This window comes from Phyllostomus discolor, chromosome 5, assembly GCF_004126475.2.
Source record: "Phyllostomus discolor isolate MPI-MPIP mPhyDis1 chromosome 5, mPhyDis1.pri.v3, whole genome shotgun sequence".
NCBI lineage: Eukaryota > Metazoa > Chordata > Mammalia > Chiroptera > Phyllostomidae > Phyllostomus > Phyllostomus discolor.
The window spans coordinates 135,379,885-135,397,433 of NC_040907.2; the positions used below are offsets into that span (position 1 = coordinate 135,379,885).

A 17,549-nucleotide genomic window follows, 5' to 3' on the forward strand; every position below is an offset into this window, starting at 1 on the left:
GGTTTAACTGTTCTTTTGTATTGTTTTTTAGACTTGATTTCATTTATTTTAGCTCTGATCTTTAGCGTTTTCTTCCTTCTAATCACGTTGGGCTTTGTTTTTCTTTTTCTGTTTCCTTTAACTGTCAGGTTAGATTGTTTACTTGAGATCTGTTTGTTTGTTTTTTGAGATAAGCCTGTAATGCTCTGAAATTTGCTCTTACAATGGTTTTTACTGTGTTCTATAGATTTTGGGCTGTTGTGTTTACATTTTCATTTGCCTCAAGGTGTCTTTTGATTTTATCCTTGATCTGTTAACCTATACATTGTTTAGTAATATGTTATTTAGCCTCCATGCATGCATTTTCAATTTTTTTCTCGTAATTAATTTCTAGGTTCATCCCATTTTGGTCAGAAAAGATGCTTAATAGGATTTCAGTCTTCTTCAAGTTATTGAGACTTGTTTTGTGTCATAATACATGGTCTATCTTAGATAATGTTCCATGTGCACTTGAATGTATATTCTACTGCTTTGAGGTGAAATGCTCTAAAAATATCAATTAAATCCATCTTACCTAGTATATCAATTAAGGTCACTGTTGTCTCATTGATTTTTCTGTCTAGAAGATCTAGCCATTGATGTCAATGGGATATTAAAATCCCCTACTATAATTGTATGACTCTGTTTTTCCCTTTATGTCCATCAAGATGTTCTTCACATATTTAGGTACTCCTATGTTGGGTGCATAAATGTTTAGAAAGGTTTTATCCTCTTGTTGGATTGATCCCTTTATCATTATGTAATGTTCTTCCCTGTCTCTTAATAGTTTTTTTTTTAGTCTGTTTTGTCTAAGTATTGCTACCTCAGCTTGTTTTTTTTTGTTTCCATTTGCACAACATATCATTTTCATCCCTTTACCTTCAGTCCATGTATCTTTCATTCTGAGGTGGGTCTCTTGTAGACAACATATATATGGATCCTTTTTCTTGTCCATTCAGCTGCCCTATGTCTTTTAATTGAAGCCTTTACTCCATTTACATCAAAAGCAATTATTAATAGGTACATATTAATTGCCATTTTATTTTTTTTATAAATATGTTCCTTTGGTTTCTTCTTCTTCTTCTTCTTCTTCTTCTTCTTCTTCTTCTTCTTCAAGAAGACCCTTTAACATTACTTGTAGTACTGGTTTGGTGGTAATGAACTCCTTAACTTTTTCTTGTCTAAGAAGTTCTTTATTTCTCCTTCTGAGTAAAGTAGTCTTGGTTGTAGGTCCTTACTTTCTATGATTTTGAATTTCATGCCAGTTCCTTCTGGCCTGAAATGTTTCTGTTGAGAAATGAGATGACAGTCTTTTGGGAGCTCCCTTGTAGGCAATTAACTATCTTTCTCTTGCTGCTTTTAAGATTTTCTCTTTGTCATTAACCTTTGCCATTTTAATTATGATGGGTCTTGGTTTGGGTTTCTATGAGTTCATCTTGTTTGAAACTCTCTGTACCACCTGGACAGTGTACAAGCTGCTGTGTGGCAGCTGACCCTATGAAGATTAATTTTTCCCAGCAGGGTCTGGTGCCTGATGAGATGCTTAATTAGGTATGCTGCCTATAGACCTAACTGGGTCATAGGGATATTAAGATCCCCTACTATAATTGTATGACTCTGTTTTTCCTGATATGGTCTGAAGCCTGCCATCAAATGTGTTGGTTCAAATGCAGCTTGTGACTGGTCCTGGGTTGCCTGTTTGGAGCTATAAAGCAATCCATAGATTGTGGCTGCCTCTGCTGGTCCTGAGTTTTCATGGAAGGGGCCAAGTCTGGCTTCCACTAGCACTGAGCCCAGGGGCAGTTCAGCAAAAAGGCTCAAGTTACCTCCACTTGCTGTTTGACTCTTAGGCTCAGTCGCAGAAAAAGCCTCTGAGAGTATGCCAGTAGTGTAAGGTAGGGGCAGGTGGTGTTCACCAGATTGATACAGATTCAAACTTAGCACCACTCATGGTCTGAGTCCACTTAGCAAAATTCTCAGTGGCCAGCTGGACACCTGCTTAGGGTAAGCAGACCATGGTAGTGTGGCAGAATCTCAGGGAGTCTTTAGGGTCAGGCCAGCCAGGTGCATCAGGCTGAAAGAGACCATGAGTTTTGGCCATGTGGAAGGAACGTCTTGCACAGGAACAATGGTGTTGATCAAGGGTAAGAGGGAAATATGACCCTCGTCCTCTGTGTCTCTGACACTTTTCAGTTTTGTCTGGACCTCTTGAGAGCCTTCCAAGAAAGTGTGCTCAGCAGGCCCAGGCTTGCCACAGCCAGTTGACTTCTCTGCAAGGGTGGGGCCACAGGGAGTCAGAAGGGTGGGGCCAGTATATCTCTTACTGGGGAGGCACTAGGGCTTGTGAAGTGGGAAAATGGCCTTTGCCCTACAGCCACACACCTCAGTCTTTCCTTGTGTATCTCTTACAGCTTCTAAGTCTGCCCATACCTCCTCAAGAGCCCTCTAAGAAAGTCTGCACCATGGGCCTGGGCTGACCATAACCAGCAGATTCCTCTACAGGGTGTGAGCTCAGCAGGGCCACAGGGAGTCCGGGGGTAGAGCTAGTGCATTCCTTCAGAGTGATGTTGTAAGAAGGAGAGTGGTTGATCCAGGAAAGATGGTGTCTGTGGACAGTGTTGGAGAGGGACACAGCACGGCAGCCTTGGCAGCTATCCCATAAGCTCTCTCCCTAAAGCAACACACCCCAGTCTCTCCCTGTATGACCCCAGTCTGCTCTGAGCTGCCTTCCCTCTGCTGGAGCCCAGGGTGAGTGGCTATGAATGATATGTTTGCTGGCCCTTCAAGAGGGCACCTGAATTTCTAACAAACTCCCATCTCTCCCTGGTGGATGAAATTCCAGCTGATTTTTAAAGACATTATGTGAGCTACTCTTACCAGCTCCAGTGCTCTGGGCTGGAAAGCTCACATGGGATTGAGATCTCTTTGTTTCAGGGGGGAGCTTTGCAGCTAAAATATCCCTTCAGATTTTCAACTGACATATGTGGGTGTGGGGCCAACCCTTTCCATGCCTGTCTCCTTCCTACCAGTCTCAAGTGGCTTCTTCTGTAAATCCTTCGTCATAAGACTTCTGTTTAATTAGTCTTCTTTTACTAATTTATGATGATCTATAATTTAGTTTTGTTTATGGTTTGGTCCTGGGAGGAAGTGAGTGTAAATTCCACCTACTCTACTACCATCTCGATTGTCTGAACATATTTTTATGTACCTGCATTACAAAGTTTTGTTGGTTTGTGCTTAAGGTTAAAACCTGTCTAGGCATTAGAATTGAAATGTTTAACTAAAATAAAACTTAGGGTATACCTTTTCCAGTTATTTGATCATGGAAGAAGATAGGTATATAATAGATAATTGATAACTTTGGGAGAACTAGATAGAGAGTCGTGTCTGGACTTCTGTATGTGGTCATAGGATAGTGACTCAGGGTGGAACCTTTGAGACCATTCAGTCCAATCCCTTCCTCCTTACTTGTATATTCTAGTATTTCTATTTCCTCCACTAGCCCTCATAGTTTTCTGGTTCAGATTGTGCTGAGGGTAAATGGTCTCTGGCTCCAACACTCCCAGAAGATATTTGGAAGTCATGTGGGTTATGGACCAATTCTTTCTTGTATGGGATTGCCCATACATCTCAGGGGCTCTGGCAGCTTTGGCTCTAGCCCACCAAATGCTAAGGGGCACTCCCAGCTTCTGAGCCAGTCACAGATAGCTTCCAAAGTTTCTAAATGCTCCCTAGGGGACATACCACTACCCACTTGAGAAATGACAATCTGTATGATGGATGTTTAAAACTATGTTTTAGGAGAGTATTAACATGATCTATTTTATACATGTAGAAAAAGCAGTTACATTATGGTATTATGGGATTCTATTTTGGTTACTATTGACAATATTATGTACAGAGACATACTGGAAAGACATAAATCAATGTTATATTGGTGGTTACTTTCAGGTGGGATGATGGTGGATGATTTTAAAAATATTGTTTTTAGCCCTGGCTGGTGTGGCTTAGTGGATTGAGCATGAGCCTGTGAACCAAAGGGTCATCAGTTCGATTCCTAGTCAGGGCACATGCTTGGGTTGTGGGCCAGGTCTCCAGGTGGGGGCACATTCAAGGCAACCACACATTGATGCTTCCCTTCCTCTCTTTCTCCCTCCCTTCCACTCTGTCTAAAAATAAATAAATAAAATCTTTAAAAAATATAGTTTTTGATTTCCAAATTTTCCCCCATTGAGCCCCTATTAAGTTTTCAAATCAAGAAGTTGTTCATAAATATGGAGCCATAATAAATTTGTTAAAATCTCTGCACTCATATGATGTAATTTTACTTTCTCTGTTCTGGTTTTTTGTTTGTTTGTTTTTGAGCTGTTCTATCTCAAGTTGAGGTAAACAGGAATATTAGTAGAGTATTAGGAGAAAATGGATTTATTTTTAATTTTCATTAAGTGAAAGAAACTTAAAAGGTATTCTCAATGATACCTGCAGCTTTTATGGTTTGGGTCAGTTCGGATCAGAAAGCAAATATTAAAGGTGACTTTTATAGAATCAAATGATGCTTAAACCAGAATTTGTGTCCTAGACACCTCTTTCTTTGAGTGTTTTAGTCTGTAGATTTGCCTCTCTGATCAGTAATCCACCCTTGCTCCTCAGAGAGACATTGATCCAGGTTTTATTCATCGTGTGCCAAGATCATGTTGGTAAGGCAGCTTTGTACTGAAGCATGTTTGGCATTTGTTGTTTGCTTTTAAATGACATGATAGAATCCTAACTAACATATACTCTGGGAATAGCAGGTACAGGGGTGTGGCTTATCGAAGACACAGACAAATGTCTGGAAGGCTGGAGAATACTGAATTGTGAGAAGATGTGATGTCAGAAAGGTTGGCAGTGGCCAGACTGCACAGGGCCTGCTGCCCAGGGTGTGAAGTTTGGACTTTGTGGAAGTCCAGAGAGAAGCCATTGTGGGTTATAAATGAGAATGGCATGCCCAGATGACATGACATCTTTAAAAGACCACTCTAATGAGTGTGTGGTGTGAGGAGACATCTTGGAGGCTAAAGCATCCTCCTTGTGAAAGGTGATGGTAGCAATGAAGAAGGCATGGATAGGGCAGAGGAAGGTAGAAGACATAACTTTTTAACATTTTAAGAGAGAAAGAAAACTTTTACTAGACACATGTAACATTTAGGCTTGTTTAATATTAATGCCTACCCAAGTCCTCTGTGCTTTTCTTTTAAGTTCTCTTGTTTTTAGAGCTATCCTTAACTTTTTATGATCTAAAAGTTAAAGCGTTGGAAGGCCAAGCATCAGATATATCACAGTGCTCAGTGCAATAAGGATTGTATTTAATAGTCATCAGATACTCATCTGTCATTCAAATTAGCCACTTGCCTCATTATTACTCATGATCCCTGTGCCCTTAACTATATCTGCACCTGAAGTAACTCTTCATTTGTGTGTTACTTTTTTCTCTGTCTGTCTCTGAAAGCTCCAGAGAGACAGGGATTGTGTCTCCTTAGTTACATTGCTCACTTTATTACATTAGGCTCCTCAAGATATCAGAGCCTCATAGGAGGCCTTGGGTACAGGGAGGTAACCTTGGGAAGCAGGAGCACAGGAGGAGGAAGAGCTGACAGTAGGCATGTAACTGAACACTCTCAGTAACTAGAATTAGTTCCCTGGGGCCTCCCCGAGGAAGTGCATAGAAAGTTCCCAGATCTATCCCTCTGAAAATTTGGGGTTTCGGTGTTTAACCACACATTCTTCTTTCTGTTTCCCCCAGGGGAGGCAGCTCTCCCACACTTCCAGGCTGAGGGATCCAGTTCTGTTTCTCAAAATCCTTGAAGTAAAAAAGGGAAGAGACTTGGCAGGTGCTCAAGGGGGATGATGTGAGTGAGCAGACCTGACCACAGAGCTGAAGCATCTGCCACATCCTCTCTGTCTCCTGGACTGAGCACTGCCTGGCACAGGGAGCAGGGATCTAATAATCACTTATTAAAGGAATGCAGTAAATGAGATGATACAAACAAAGTGCTTTGTATTGTGCTCAGCAAACCAGATGCTGCTATCATTACTACTGATAAAAAAGTATTATTAAGATCTTAGCTCCCAGCGAATCCCCTGTACCTAATATCCCTTCCCAAACTCTTCCTTCTGGTCTATGGGGTATTTTGAACCATACACATGACAACTCCCTCTCCTTCCCTCTGCCAGTTCTAACATTTGCCTTGTGGGTCTGACTCACTCCTCACCCATTCTCTGGGCATTGGAGTGGTTCTGACTGTTTCCAGGCTCTGTTTCAGCCCACCAAGGTGAGGAGAGGTATCTATTTTAGTGCAGCTGGGCTGCCTTGTGTTTGGAGTTTCTCATGGTGTCTCCAGGGACACAGCACTTTCCTCTTCTGAAGTGTGTTTCCTGGGACCCAGGCCAGAAACACTCACAGAAGTCTCCCACCTATGCCCTTTACCCATTGGTCTCTTCCCAGGTTATTGTACCTGGGCCTTTAGGATAATGTTTCCCAATTACATCTTTGTCTCGTCTATGGGAGTTCTTTGACCTGTACAAGTACATACATTGGCTTGGAAAGTCAGTTCATGAACATCTATTGACTTCTCGTTCTGTTTTGTTTTGTTTGTAGTGGTTTCTTTGAGAGTCATTTAAAACTCTGTGCCTTGATTACTTTATCTTTGAAGCTGGCTGCCCAATGCTTCATCTTGACTCATTAGTATGTAAATTTGGGGAAAAACAGTAAAGCAATATCTTTAATACAGCTTAGACTCCCTAGAGAAAGAAACTATATTTACTGGTATCAAGGTTAGTTATTGTTGTTAATAATATTACTGGAATTTATTGGCATCTTGTCTGTGTCTGCATATACTGCTATTGTTCGTTCATAAAGAATGTTTTGCTTAGAGGGTTGTCCTCTTGGGATATATTTTTTGTTTTCAAGAGTTTCAGGAAACAAGAGTCATACAGCAAGCTGGCAGCCGTGCAGGTGTACCTTGGTTGTCCCATGTCGCTTTCTAATACAGGCTTTCTAATATAGAGACTCAGTTTAAGACAGTAGAGTATCTGGAACTCTTAAATGTGTAGGTACCACTTGATTTTAAGGTTCTAACTTTATATGAAGCACTCAGAAAGTGTGTTGGATACTCTCCTTTACTCTCCTGCCCAGGTTTTTCTATGTATGGGTTAGAAGGACACTTGCTAATCTTTAGCAGGTCTCCTTGGGGAAGAAATGGGTTTGCTTGTGGGAATGAGAGTCATCCCCCCTGCCAGGCATGCTCCAATCGGAGGAGGGCACACGAGTTTTACCATAATCATTGTACATACTCAGGCATATATCAGAATCAGCAGCAGCCCTCACTGAGTGTCTACTAGGTGCCAGATGCCAGGATTAGCCCTAGAATAAATGTTAAGCAAGACTCATGATCTCTGTCCCACGAGCTCATCATCATGAGAAAGAGACAAATCAGTAATTATACAAGTACACAAGTAGATACTAAGACATCCTACACAGTAGATGTAGAAGATCGGAATGCAGTAAGACATCAAAGGGAAGACTGATTGGTCTGGTACCAGGTGTCTAAAGGACAGATGAGTTAATTAGGAGGGAAAGTGGAGAGGGTAGAGCATTGCGGGCACAGGAGCAGCATCTATGAAGGCTTGAGGTGGAAAGGGGCACGCTGTGTCTGAGGAACTGAAAGAATGCCCGTGTAATGGGAGCACAGGGAGGGAGACTGATAGGAACTAAGGATGAAGGTGTGGACAGATGCTAGGTCCCTCAGAAAGTCATAGGATACTGGAAGAATTTTGGTCTTTATTATAAGTGCAGTGTGCAGAAAGTTAGTGGCAAGGTAGTGTTGTATGGGAATGATGTGGGGAGGGTAGAGGAATAGTAGGGAGGCCAGGGAAGCAGTCCAGAAGACAGATAATGGGGGCTTGGCCTAAGGCGGTGGGGAAAAGAAAGATGCAAAAATTATTTGGAATAAGTAATTAAAGCAAGAAATATCAGGCATGCCTCCAGTTGGAGACCTGTCCCATAATCCAGGTATGTTCCCTGACTGGGAATTGAACCTACAACCTTTTGGTTCACAGGCCAGTGCTCAGTCCACTGAGCCACACTAGCCAGGGATGACTAAGTGATCCCACTTCTAGGAATATACCCAAAGGAATCCAAAATACTAATTTGAAAGAACATAAGCACCCATATGTACATTGCTATGTAATTTATAGTCTTCATGATATGGAAGCAGCCCAAGTATCCAATCAGTAGATGAGTGGATAACAACTATGGGACATTTACACAATGGAATTCTACTTGGCTGTAAAAAAGAAGAAAATTTTACCCTTTGCAACAGTATGGATGGATCTGGAGAACATTATGTTAAGTGAAATAAGCCAGTCAGAGAAAGACAAAAACCATGTGATTTCACTTATATGTGGAATCTAATGAACAAACTGAACTAATAAGGAAAATAGAGACAGACTCATAGATGGAGAGCAAGGTGACAGCTAAGGGAGAATGGGGGAGGCGAGGAGGTGGAGGGATTGAGCAAAAAGGAAAAAGGACTTGTGGACTTGAACAGCAGTGTGATGATTACTGGTGGGAGATATAAGAAGGGTAAATGATAATGGAAAAAATACAATAAAAAACTAAAAAGGAAAAGAAGTTAAAGGACTTGGTAACAAATTGATTGTTGGGTTTGAGGGAGAGGAAGGTGTCAGATAACCCTCACATGCCTTCCATGAGCAATTGGGCAGATTGGAAAGCTCTTTGCTAACTTAGGTAACATGCCCCGCTGCTCATTTAATTATGGAAAGCTGAAATGTTGGTATAAATCAAAAATCCTCAACAAAAATACTTGTTTCACAAATGATCACATCTGTGGTTGGAGATTATTCTTAGGCCAAGAAAAGTGTCTTCATTCTTTGTTCGCTGTGTTATTTTGAGTTCCAGTCTGCCTCCCGGGGGAAGGCCACTGCAGGATGACCCTGCAGGCTGGCGCAGCACATGCTTTCATGTTCCAGTAATGTGGGAACACCAAATATTTTTAGCAAAGTTGCTCTCCAGTCAGCTAGCCATGATTTTGCAGTCACAATCTGGCAAGAAGTCCTTTTAATATCAGCAAACAGTTAAGTTTTGTGTTTCTCTGTTGAGATGTGCTTTTATTTTGAATTTTACCATTTGGTGGCAGCAGTAATGTGGTGGCACCATGGACAGCAATGGGGTGATGATGGGGTTGCGGTTTGTTTGGGTGTTGGTGGTGTTGGTGGGGATGATAATGGTGGCAGTAATAATACTGGTGGTGATGGTGGTGGTCTTTGAAGGCATTGCATTCTGATCGGTCCTGAGAGCCGAAATTGGGCCCTGGGGAGTCCATACTGCATTTCCCATTGCCTGGACCTGGGCTAGGGGGCGGGGGTTGTAGTGAAGCTGACAGAAAGCCCTAACTGCCCTGCTCATCATTGTCCTCTCCAGAAGACGTGCTTTATCTGTCTTCTATTGTTTTGAGTGAAGAGGGAAAAGAAAATTGGAGGGAGTATGATCCAGTTTTTGTATTTAGGCTAGCTTCTAGCTAGGTTTGTAAATTATTCAAGCAGTATCTTCAAAGATATTAAAAAGAAGGGAATTTGAGATACCTAGCTACTGTTTCATTTCTTTTCATTGCTAAACTTTTCTAGTGAGAAGCTTTTGTTTGTTTCTTCTTCTGCCAAGACCTTCATTGTTTGCAATCCAGTAATCTCTTATCTCTACACTTTCATTCTCATTGTCTCCAGTTGACTGAGGTTTTCTAGCAGTGTGAGCTGGACTGTCCTCCTGTATGCTATTCTTGCCTTTCTTTTTCTCTGTATTAGCATCTGGTACACCACACACCACTGGTTTATTTCCTTAGGTCACTACTTCTTCTGCGAGGATGTAAGTCTCAAGAGGGCAGAGCCTTTGATTTGCTGTTTTGTTCCCCAATACTGCAATAAAACCTGACATAGAGTTGGTGCTTAATAATGTATTTAATGAATGTGAAGTTATCTAATTGCCCTATTAGGTCAACTGGGTATTATAAGGCTAATCTCATAGACTTACCGAGAATAAAACAACGTAATATAAGTAAACTGCCTAGCAGTCCCAGACAGGAGTGGAAAGGGCTGGTGAACTGAGACTCTTCTTTCTTATCATTTCTTTCTCTTCTGCATTTTGAGTGCTCTCCTGTTTAGCTTTTTACCTCCTTAATGATGTGTCTCCATTTTTTTCATGGCTCTGCTTTCTTCTGTCCCATAACTGGCCAGTCTCAGTGACTTGCTTAGTGGCTCTGAGTAAGAATGTCCCAACTTTTATCTCTTTCAGTTATTTATTGATAGGCTTCAGTTATTATTAATAGAATATACAATTAATTATTCTTATTATGGTACTTTATATGATTATAGAATACATGTGTTATAGCTAATAGTAGTAGTAAGCATTATTCATGAACTGTCCTTCTCATGATGAATTATCCCATGAGTAGTTGCTATTATCATCTTCACTTTGTAGTTGAGGAAACCGAGGCTTAGAGATGTTAGTATCTTGGCCATGGGTGCACATCCCTAGTAAGTGGTAGATGAAAAGTCATTCTTGGGTCTGGTTCCTTCTGTTTTTTCATTCATCCACCCATCCAAAAGATGTGTACTAAGCGTTTACCATGTGGCAGGCACCATTGCTAGGCTCTGGCCACGCAATACGGGAACAAGTGGTGCAGAACCTGGGACCATTGGACATCACTGTCATGGTCACCACTCTCTCTGTCGAAAACACTGCAGAGAGCCCTGTCCTGGGGGTAGCCATATGTGGGTATTTTCAATTCCCTATTTCAGCTACACCTCAATCTTCGAATATCTAAATCTAAACTCATGAATTGTCTCCCTTTATACCTGCTCCTCCTTATCCTAACCAAAATTACATATTTTTATATATCTGTTTGAAAAACCACGTGTCATTTTCCTTGTCCCAAGGGCTCAAACTTTGGAATAATTTTGATTACTCTGTCTCTTTCATGTCACACTTTAAATCCACATCCATGACCTTCTGATTGTTTTTATTCTTGAAAACATCTCTCTGATCTGTCTCTACCTCCTGAGTTCCTCTCCAGCATTCTAATACCAGCTCTTGTGCACTGATCCTTGACTTACCGAGATAGCATCAAGGCTGGGTTGTAATTAGTTTTATCCTCTGCTTAAGATTGCACTAGATTGTATGCCTCCTAAAGGCGTAGATGCTGCTTATTGATCATTATCTCCCCGACAATGTACCGGGCACATAGGAGGTACTCGGATGATTATTAAAGTGCAGTTGATGCTTAGACCACAGTTCTCAAACTTGGAGATTTATTTGGAGATGATGAGTAGTTTTCCTGGAAGATCATGTGATTATATTACTTGCAGGCTATTCTGTGCATCTCAGTAATACATACTATATTTTTAACCAAGTCTATATCTGCTTTCTTCCATTAATGTTTTCTGCTTGTGTATTTGTTTTACCATCTGCTGGCACCAAAGCCCTAGAAAGATTTCTGCTTGAAAACATAAATATCTTTCCATTAAAGATCAACACTCTTCCATTTTTCTGCTCTTACCATAACTCTATAGAAACACAATTTGAGAACCACTGTAAGTTACAAAGAAATTATAAGCCATTCAGAGTTTTAGATGATACTAGATGGGATGGGTTAATCCCTATCCCCAAGAGGGTCTGCCTGTTTTTCAGGAAAGAGCCACTTGGTATTTTCTGAAGCCCTGAAATCACTATGAGTGTGGCTCAGGGACCTGATGGGCAGAGGGAGCCGTGCCAGTGGTCTTCTTCCTCACTTGTTCACTTTTCTCACTTGAGCAATCTCTCCACGAGCTCATGGTCGGGACCCTTGGTCTTCCATCACATGCAGGAGGAACGTGCTGCCTTGTGCAGACACGGTAGACATCAGTATGACCTTCACAATTTTTACCTTTACCTCGTTCCCTTTCTCGTTAGAAATAAATTGTTTGCACAGTTAGCAATGTCTGTGGACTGAAAGAATACTGCATTCTTAGGAATATTTTGAAGTGAGGTTGTGGTATTTCTAAATGTGCGTCCTGGCTTTTAGAAGTCATTAATCTTGTTGGCCATTCAGAGGACATGTACATTTTCTTCAGAATTCAAATTGAGGTGGAATACTAACTGTAAATGATTATGCCTCACAGTAAATCTTTTTATAAATGACTTAACACCAACTAAAGGTTTTATTCATTAAGATAGCAGGCCTTTTGATACAGTTAATAACTATAATTCAATATGCTTATTATATAATAGCCTGAAAACTACTGCAGAAAAACTTGGATGTTATGTAATAGATGCCATTGGACCATAGCATTTGGCGAATCATGATTTGGAGCTAAGCATCTGCCAATTGCGGAACTCAGTTTTTTGTTTCTAAGCTAAACTAAAATTGATTTGGAGTAGATTTGCCCATTTTTAAGTTCTTTTTCTTCTATCGGTAACTACATGGTAGCAAGAGCCAGCTTCACCATATTACCCAGCAATTGCTATAACATTTATTGTGTTAGTTAAGAGAAAGGATGAAATTTCCAAAAGCTGTCTTAAGTGAACAAATGGTGTCATTATATGACAATTGTATCAGATCACATTCACTCATTAGAAAAAACTTTTAATGAATTAAAAAATATTGAATTTTCACTGAGGATTTAGCAGTATGGAAAATGCATACAATCACTGTTTTCTTAGCGCTTACATTTAATATGGAAATGCGAATAAACAGCATAATATCATATAGTGATAGAAGCTGAGAAGAAAATCTAAGGTGTGATAGTGAAGGGGAGGGCTACATCTAGGAAGTTAGGAAGATCAGGAGGGTCTTGTTGGGAGGTGACAGAGGAGCCGAGCTTACATGATAACAAGAGTCAGCTCTATGAGATCTGAGGGATGAGCTGTCTGGCACAGCAAGGGTGAAAGTTTGAACAGGAAACCAACATTATGTGTGGAAGAAGCAGAGAGAAGGCCAGAGAAGCTGGAGTATGGGGAGCAAGGGTGAGAGTGATAAGAGGTGGGGCCAGGAAGGCCGGCAGAATCCAAACACTGTGATGTGTTGCAGATCATTGTGAGGATTCTGGACTCTGTTCTGTGGGCAGTGGGGTACCAGAGAGGATTTTTCTAACAGGGGTATAGTCAGATCTGTCACCGCCAGCTTCAAATGTGCATTGTTGAAAGGTTTCTTTTAAATTGAAATAATTTTCTTTGTATTTTATAGAATAGACCAGAGGGCTGCCACTCTGCCAAAGGATGCCTTTGAAACGCAGCAGGACTTAAATGAGGTAGGTGCAATCATCGCTGCTTGTAGGAACTTGAGTTAGCCAATCGTGAAATTTATTTCTCTTTTTCCCAGTCTTAAGAAATCTCTCTCTGATTAAAACTTTAGGTGTTTTGGCTCTTAAGTGAACTTGTTTTCCTTCTAGTTCTTTGGGCAATGTTTTTCATCACTCTGGAGCAAATACATTTAAAATATTATTTGCAAGACTGCTCATTATGTCTTGGATTTGAACCAAGTCCAGCAGTCACTTCATTACACTCTTTTCAATTTTGCTTCAGGATTGTGTAACCATGACTGTGACAGTTACATTTATAAAATTTTCTCTTAATTTGATTTCACCTCTCCCCTTTTCCTAACAGCTTTTGCCATCTCAAATATAATCATGCTTATTGTTCATCCTCAGAGCCTGATGGAGGGTGGTGTCTGCATTATGCTCTAAGTGTGCTTTCAGACATTGAAGCTGTGTTTTCCAATCCAACTGGTTCCCACCAAACTGGGCATCATAATGTTAATAAGCTTGTTCTAGATTTTCTTTGAAATATATAATTTAATTCTTCTGTTGGAAATCAATATAATGAAATTAGGATCTCCATTATTACGAATGCCTTGGCTTGAGACATTGGCTTGGAATACTGTCTAGTTTTTCTTGTCCTAATTGTATAATTAAGGAGCAGTGGGTGGTATATCTGATGAGGATCACAGCAAAAAGAATGAAGAGTTGATGTTCAGATTCCAGGAAGAGAAATGATGGGCTTCAGGCAAATTGTTTATTTGTCATTTGAAGATGCATCTCCCCTCTCTCTTCCACCATTAAAAAAAAAAAGAGGGGACAATGAACCAGCTTTAGGTGATTTTTTTTAACTGTAGAACTTGGCAGAAATGAATTCGATCAGGCAGCTAAAGGTAAACCAGCTGCCTGATTGAATCAAGTTAAATAACTGAAGTTGTAGAAAATGTCTTCAAGATAACACAGAACGCTGCTCATTATTTCTTTGTGCATGGAGACAGCCTTCAAATTCCACAATCTCTCATGGTAACAAGAGTGGAAAGAGTTTAAAAGAAAAGAGACAAGAGCTGGAATCAATGAACGCAGATGTTTGCCCCACTGTGAACAAGCTAAGTGCTGTCTTTAAGCAAGTGATGATTTGCTTTGACGTAAGTGACTAGAAAAATGAGGCAGTTTTAAGAGGCAACTTGTGATAGGTTTCAAATACTTGGGAGAAACTCTGGTTTGTGAGCTGGAAACCCATGAGATTACTTGATAGTTGCAAAAAGCTCTATTTGAAAATAGGTTTTTTTGTATTTCTCCACTATATTGAATTTGCAAATTACATGACATGTGCCAGCTTGCCGCTCTGGGATTACATGGGTGTCAGAGCACTGAAGGGAGGCGAGGATCTGAAACAGCAGGTGGTGCCGTGTTTTAAAAGTGCACTCTTCCCTGAAAAGGAGGTGATGCTGATCCAGGCGGGTTGATGATAGTGAGTGTGTGCTCAAAGCAGGTTTGTTCCAGTCAGGGCACATTGTGTGTGCAGGTCCACCTCCTGTCATGCCATGTCTATTGTGACTAAAATTTGGGGGCCAGAGGAAACCTTAGAAAATCTTGAACAGGGCAGCACAAGTGGGTCCAAAACCATGTAGGAAGGTGAATGTGTTCAGTCTCATCAATAGCGACATCCTGTATAGTAGAAATATATCTAACTGTGATATATTCTAAAAGTGATGCATCTTTTCCATCACTTTCCAAACTTACGGATACCACTCTTTTATGGAAGAACCCCATAATAATATTTCTTTAGGCAACAGAGTCCTATGAAACACAGGTGAGAAGCTCTGCTTTGATATTTTTAATGAAACAGAAAATAAGTAGATGTGCATACACTCTAAGTGTACAACTGGATGAATCCTCACAAAGCATGTAACCAGCAGATCAAGGAACAACATTATCACCATGCCAGGCACCCTTTTGGAGTTCCTTCCACTCACTGCTCCCATGTGAGGATAACTTTTCTTCAGACTGACATACATTTATTTGTTTTGTATTTTTGAGATTTTTAGATACAGACTATATGTACTATTTTGTGTCTGTTTTCCTTTACTCATTGTTATGTTTGTGAGATTTATATGTATTCAGCATGTACTTTTAGTTTTTATTCTCCTTGCTGTAATCCCTTGTATAGTGTTTCTAATTTTTCACTATTATGATCAGTTGTTAGTGATTGTAATTTTTTTATTGTTCAAGTACAGTTGTCTCCATTTTCACCCCACCACGCCTCTCCACCCCACTCATTCCCACTTTCTACCCTGGAACCTACCCCCTTTGGCTTTGCCCATGTGCCCTTTATACATGTTCCTTGACTTGACCCTTCTCCTTCTTTCCCCCATTATTCCCCTCCCCGCTTCCCTCAGGTCACTGTCATGTTGTTCATTATGTCCATGTCTCCGTTTCTATTTTGCTCTCTTGTTGGTTTGTTGATTAGGTTCTGCTTATAGGTGAGATTACATGGTATTTGTCTTTCACTGCCTGGCTTATTTCATGTAGCATAATGCTCTCCAGTTCCATTCATGCTGCTGTGAAGGGTAGGAGTTCCTTCTTTCTTTCTGCTGCATAGTATTCCATTGTGTAAATGTATCACTTGTTAACCTTGGGTATCTTACTAGAACCCTGTATCTGAGTTTTGGTGTCTCTGGGACTATGCCACAGGAGTTGGTTTCTGGAAAACTGATTAAGTCTCTGTCCTGCCATTGACCTGAGCTATCAGACCCTGCCTCTGTGAGATATAGTAAAACTTTATTTGTTGGGGTTTCCTGGATCATAATTGAAAAATATTCTAGACTTGAGATATGTTAGTGTCTCATCTACCTTAATCCTTGGTTTTGGTTATTCCCCCATGTCCATATATTAATAAGTACTCAGTAGATCAAGAAGTTGTGCTGAATGGTATTATTTCCATAGAACAGGCAACCCTACTTTTCTACTGAAATGCAAACCCAGGCTATACAGTTGGGGTTGGGTCTTAGTTCAGCACGGACTGAGGATTCTTTTTTTCATGTGCCTGAGTTTTTTTTTTTTCTATGTCACTGAAAGTCAATTTACCTGCATTTAATAATAATAGGATTTTGCTGATTCACACAGCTGAAACTTTAGGATTGGAATAGGCTCCATGCATGGCTAGATTCAGGGATTAAAGACTTGTTTTATAGAAGCCATCTCTTTCCATCTCTTGACTCTGCCTTCTTCTAAGGACTTTATCTTTATGTCAGCCCTTCTCTAGGGACAGATTATTCTTACAGCTCGTAATCCCAGTGTATGAGGTCTATCTAGAAAGTATCCAACCACCTAATATGAAAAATAGAGACATTTATTGAAGAAGATACAAGAAACATTGTACATAGGACAATGAGGCCTCAATCCCCTTCAAAGTAGGCACCTTGGGGCCTCACATAGTTCTCCCAGAGTCTCTTCCACTGTTCAAAACATTCTGCAAAATCCTTTGTTGGAATCACCATTGGATGCCCTGTCATAGTTTCCTGAATCTCATTGACTGTCTGAAATCTTTTCTTTTTCAAAGGTTATTTTAGTTTTGGGAAAAGCCAGAAGTTGCAGGATGCCAAATCTGAGTTGTAGAAGGACTTAGGTCAACATCCTCAGGAGTTCTGCTTGTTGCAGGCCTCACGGAATGTGGATCACTTTCAACAGATTCTTGACCATCTTTGAAGTGTTTGTGCCGCACTTTCATTCATACTGCACTCATTACATTGTCTCCAAAAGCCTTCTGAATCATCCAAATAGTTTCTGCAGAGGAATGTTCAAACTTAATGCAAAATTTGATGCAGATTTATTGCTCTACTCACTCGTTTTGAATACAACAGCCACATAGTACACATGCTCACTCAACAGTGTCTGCCACCCCTACTGACTAGTACAGTGAAGTCATCATTGTTTACACATGCACATTCCAGACCACCCTTCTTTGCTGCCAGGTTACATCAAAGTCACACAAACCATTTTTGTTATGTTAACAATGGTTAGTCTTTTTCTATTACCATGTGACAAATTACCAAGAAGCTTAGAAGCTAAAAACACCCATTTATTGGTTCATGGTTATGTAGGTCATAAATTTGGGTAGACACAATTGGATTCTCTGCTCAAGGTCACACAAGACTGAAATCAAGGCATTGGCTGCAATGGGCTGT

The 17,549-nt window shown here is 40.5% G+C and overlaps 1 protein-coding gene across 10 annotated transcripts in view; it reads left to right on the top strand.

Annotated features, from left to right (window-relative positions):
- FAM13C (family with sequence similarity 13 member C) overlaps positions 1-17,549 on the top strand; it is a 126,985-nt gene that overhangs the window by 60,661 nt on the left and 48,775 nt on the right. For all 10 annotated transcript variants that reach the window (XM_036026935.1, XM_036026934.1, XM_028511972.2 and 7 more), the window contains one exon: positions 13,293-13,356. In XM_036026935.1, coding sequence (XP_035882828.1) covers positions 13,293-13,356 — 64 coding nt within the window. The remainder of the gene's footprint in view (positions 1-13,292; positions 13,357-17,549) is intronic.